Source organism: Gobio gobio (genome assembly GCF_949357685.1).
Source record: "Gobio gobio genome assembly, chromosome: 5".
In the NCBI taxonomy this organism is placed as follows: domain Eukaryota; kingdom Metazoa; phylum Chordata; class Actinopteri; order Cypriniformes; family Gobionidae; genus Gobio; species Gobio gobio.
The window spans coordinates 53,064,945-53,068,839 of NC_137101.1; the positions used below are offsets into that span (position 1 = coordinate 53,064,945).

The following is a 3,895-nucleotide window of genomic DNA, read 5'->3' on the forward strand; positions in this document are numbered from 1 at the left end:
GCAGCACTTCTGGGGAAATTAGAGGATCGCAAAGATAGATTTAAGAAGTGGATTGCATCTCCAAACTCCACTACTGCTGCTAGTTTTGTTGCAGCCCGGGAGATAATAAAGCGTGGAAAACCGTTCACAGATGGTGATTACATGAAGGATTCATTCATCAAAATATCAGAGCACCTATTTTCAGACTTTAAAAACAAAACGGAGATAATACAGAAAATTAAAGACATGCCTCTCTCCGCAAAGACAGTGAAGGAAAGGGCCATTAAAATGGCAGGCAACATCACCAATCGGCAAATCAAGGACATTAATTCAGCTCCAGCATACTCAATTGCCTGTGATGAGTCGTGTGATGTGATCGATATCGAACAGACAGCGTTGTTATGCAGGTATGTGAACTCTGATGGGCCGCAAGAAAAAATTATCAAATTAATACCACTGAAAGGCCAAACACGGGGGGAGGACATATGTGAGGCTGTGCTGAAGTGTTTAAATGACAAAGGAATAAACACCAACCACCTGATTTCAGTGGCTACAGATGGGGCACCCAGTATGAGAGGGTCGCAAAAGGGGTTTGTGACTTTACTACAGAAAGCGTTGGATCGAAATCTGCTTGCATTTCACTGCATCTTGCACCAAGAAGCACTGTGTGCACAAACATTCCCACCGGAGTGTATGGAGGTGATGAACCTTGTCATCCAGATGGTGAACAAGATAATTGCAAAACCATTAAACCACCGTCAGTTCCGTGAATTGCTAGATGAAGTTGACAGTGAATATTCTGATCTCCTGCTACACAACAAAGTCCGCTGGCTATCCAGGGGTGAGGTTTTGCGTCGCTTTGTTGCTTGTTTAGAACACGTGAAAACATTCCTGAAAAGCAAAGAACTGAACTACCCACAACTGGAAGACACCGAGTGGCTGGAAAAACTGCACTTTATGGTGGATATGACAAGTCACCTAAACATGCTCAATAAAAGTCTCCAGGGGCGGGGAAACACTGCACTGCAAATGCTGGAAGCTGTTTTGTCATTCGAGCGCAAGCTGACTGTATTAGCCAGAGATGTACAGCGAGGCGTGCTCTCTCACTTCCCCTCCCTGAGAGAGTTCAAAGCTGCCCATCTCGATCACACTCTCAACGGTGATTATTTACAAGGTGCGATCGTTAATATGCAAGCTGCATTTGGGAGCAGATTTAGCGAGTTCCGAAAGGAAAAAATGACACTATCTTTCCCTGTCACACCCCTGGAGATTGACCCGTCCTTATTGAACACATTCCCAGGAGTAAATCAAGCTGACCTTGAAATGGAAATGGCCGATATAGCTGACAAAGATTTGTGGGTGTCCAAGTTCAAAAGTCTGACAGCCAAGCTTGAAGACGTCACTCGTCAGAAAGCCTATGCTGCCCAAAGCCACAAATGGAGCGAAATTGAAAGCCTCCCAACACCTGAGAAACTTGTGTTTGAAACATGGAATGCTCTTCCTGACAGTTATAGGAACATGAAGAAATATGCATTTGGAGTATTATCCATCTTTGGATCAACATACCTGTGCGAGCAGATATTCTCAAACATGAAGTACATCAAATCCAAATACCGCACCCGCCTCACAGATGAGAACTTGCAGTCCTGCGTGAAGATTAAAGTTTCATCTTACATGCCCGATGTTGAGAAGCTGTCCAGTGATGTCCAAAAACAGAAGTCACATTAAACGGGTGAGAACACAATCCTGTCAGGCGCATATTTAGTAACAAAGTGGCTGTTTTTATTAAGTGATTTCTGATTTTTGTCAGAATATATTTGGAATGACACTTATAGGGATATTATTGTGTTTTATTGCTCAGGTCCGAGGATTGCTGCGTTGTATATTGCGTGTTGCTGAGATAAGAGGGGGAAAAGAGAAGAGGATGCTGCTGCGTTTTACCCTTACACTGACTTACTTGGCATGTGCAGAAAACTAAAGAGAGGAGGATAATGCACAGAAATGCACTGAAATCGAAATTAAACTGGCTTATTTTCGTTTTATATAGCCTACCTTTTCAAAAGGCTGCTGTTTTATTTTTTATAATTGCAGGCTGCGTTTTAACTGCGTTGTATTGCACTCTGTTGCCCAGATAAGGAGGGAAAGAGAAGAGGATTGTTATTGTTAATGAGGTTTGAAGAGGACTGCATTTTATTTCCATGGGGGAAATTACAGGAGGTCTATGCACATTCCATTTTTCCGTTCCACATTCCGTTTTTTTCGAATCCTCAAAATAAAAATAACACCAAAAATCTGATTTCTTTATTGCATTTCTATAATTTCATCAATACAAAAAAACATAATTAATATTGTAATGGAAGTTAAACTTAAAGCACCAAATATCGCACAGCAGAGTAGTCACGTGGTGCGTCATTGATGCGCTGCAGGGAAAATAAACATTTAATCATGAATGCTCATTATGTATTTGTAGCCTACTTAGTCATTTTGATAGTAGGCTAATATAGCTAATATACACTTACAGCCTGTGTTGCCTTCATATAAGGCTTTTAATTTTTTGCGGCTCCAGACAGATTTGTTTTTTGTTTTTTTGGTCCAATATGGCTCTTTGAACATTTTGGGTTGCCGACCCCTGGATTAGGAGGATGGAGAAACAAAAGCGCAAGTGCAAGTTGCGGGCAAAAAAATAAAAAAATCTAGAGGCTGATGCCTCAACATGTGCAAAAATAACAGACATGTTTAGTGCTGTAGCTTCAGTTAACGTTACCTGACGACATGCAAAAACGGGTAAACATAGAACATGGAGGAGAGGTGACTGGCCATGGTACCGGTCAGGCAGATGAGCAAGTGTCTCACAGTGAAGCCAAGGAGGGACAGAGTGAGCAGGAGGATGTAGTTGAAGCGGTAAGCAGGGTAGCTACATGATTTACAGATAGGGACTCACAGGGCGGATGCAGGAGGATAGTGTGTGTGGTGGTGGGCCATATGATGACGACGATGATGATGATGATGATGATGATGATGATGATGATGATGATGATGATGATGATGATGATGATGAATTGCCTAAAATTAATATTATAAGACAACATAATCGTCGTCGTCGTTATTATAAAGTCAGACTGTCACCTAATGCACTGGTCACTCAGTCAGCTAAAGTCAAATAGCACAGCATAAGCTATTTTGCACTGTTTTTGTAGCGCTCAGTTCACTTGTGTTGCAACTTCTAATGTTAACCCTTTAGAATTAGCCCAAAACAGCCGTGGCATCGACGGCCCTTCTCATTAACTAGAAAAACCATAAATGATGCCATTTGATTTTTTAAAAATGTATTATAATGTTATATTATTACTGATGTGTTTATTTTTGCCTATGTCATGATGAATCTATCTAGATTTAAAAGACAGGCCTCATAAAAAGTTATGTTTTTGTACCCTATTAATCTGGTATGAACACTTGGTTGTTTATGGCAAGTGAATAATATGAATATCATATTAATAGGCCATTTTTCTGTGAGTAATTGGTAGTATAGTTTGTGTTTTATTTTTTGATGGGGAGTATCTGAACAATGAGAGGTAAATGTTTGACACTTAAAGAGGGGTTTGTGCTCGTTAAAACAAAGTATATTTGTAATTGTAAATTGTAGTTTGTTGGGGAAAAAAATATTTTTAGAATTATCTGTATACTACATTCACATTCTATTGGTTTCTAAGGGTTAACTAGCTTTTATAACATGGAGCACATTGTCCATCTAAAAATCCTACTCAAGAATACAAGACTATACAACCAAAATGGATCCTTACTAAGTGTACTTTTAATAACTCAACATATTAATTGTAATACTCTCTCTGTGTCCTTATGTCTAGTCAAGCCAGGTTGAGTTATAAAGGGCACATTGTGTCACTTTTGATTGATTTAT

At 39.9% G+C, this 3,895-nt stretch overlaps 1 protein-coding gene across 1 annotated transcript; it reads left to right on the top strand.

Moving 5' to 3' along the window:
• Positions 1 to 225: 225 nt before the first annotated feature.
• LOC307126327 (general transcription factor II-I repeat domain-containing protein 2A-like) lies at positions 226 to 1,707 on the top strand (the record flags this gene model as incomplete). The annotated part of the gene is made up of 1 exon (XM_079816791.1): positions 226 to 1,707. The coding sequence occupies one exon, from the start codon at positions 226 to 228 to the stop codon at positions 1,705 to 1,707; it is 1,482 nt and encodes a 493-aa protein (XP_079672917.1).
• Between the last annotated feature and the right edge of the window lie 2,188 nt (positions 1,708 to 3,895).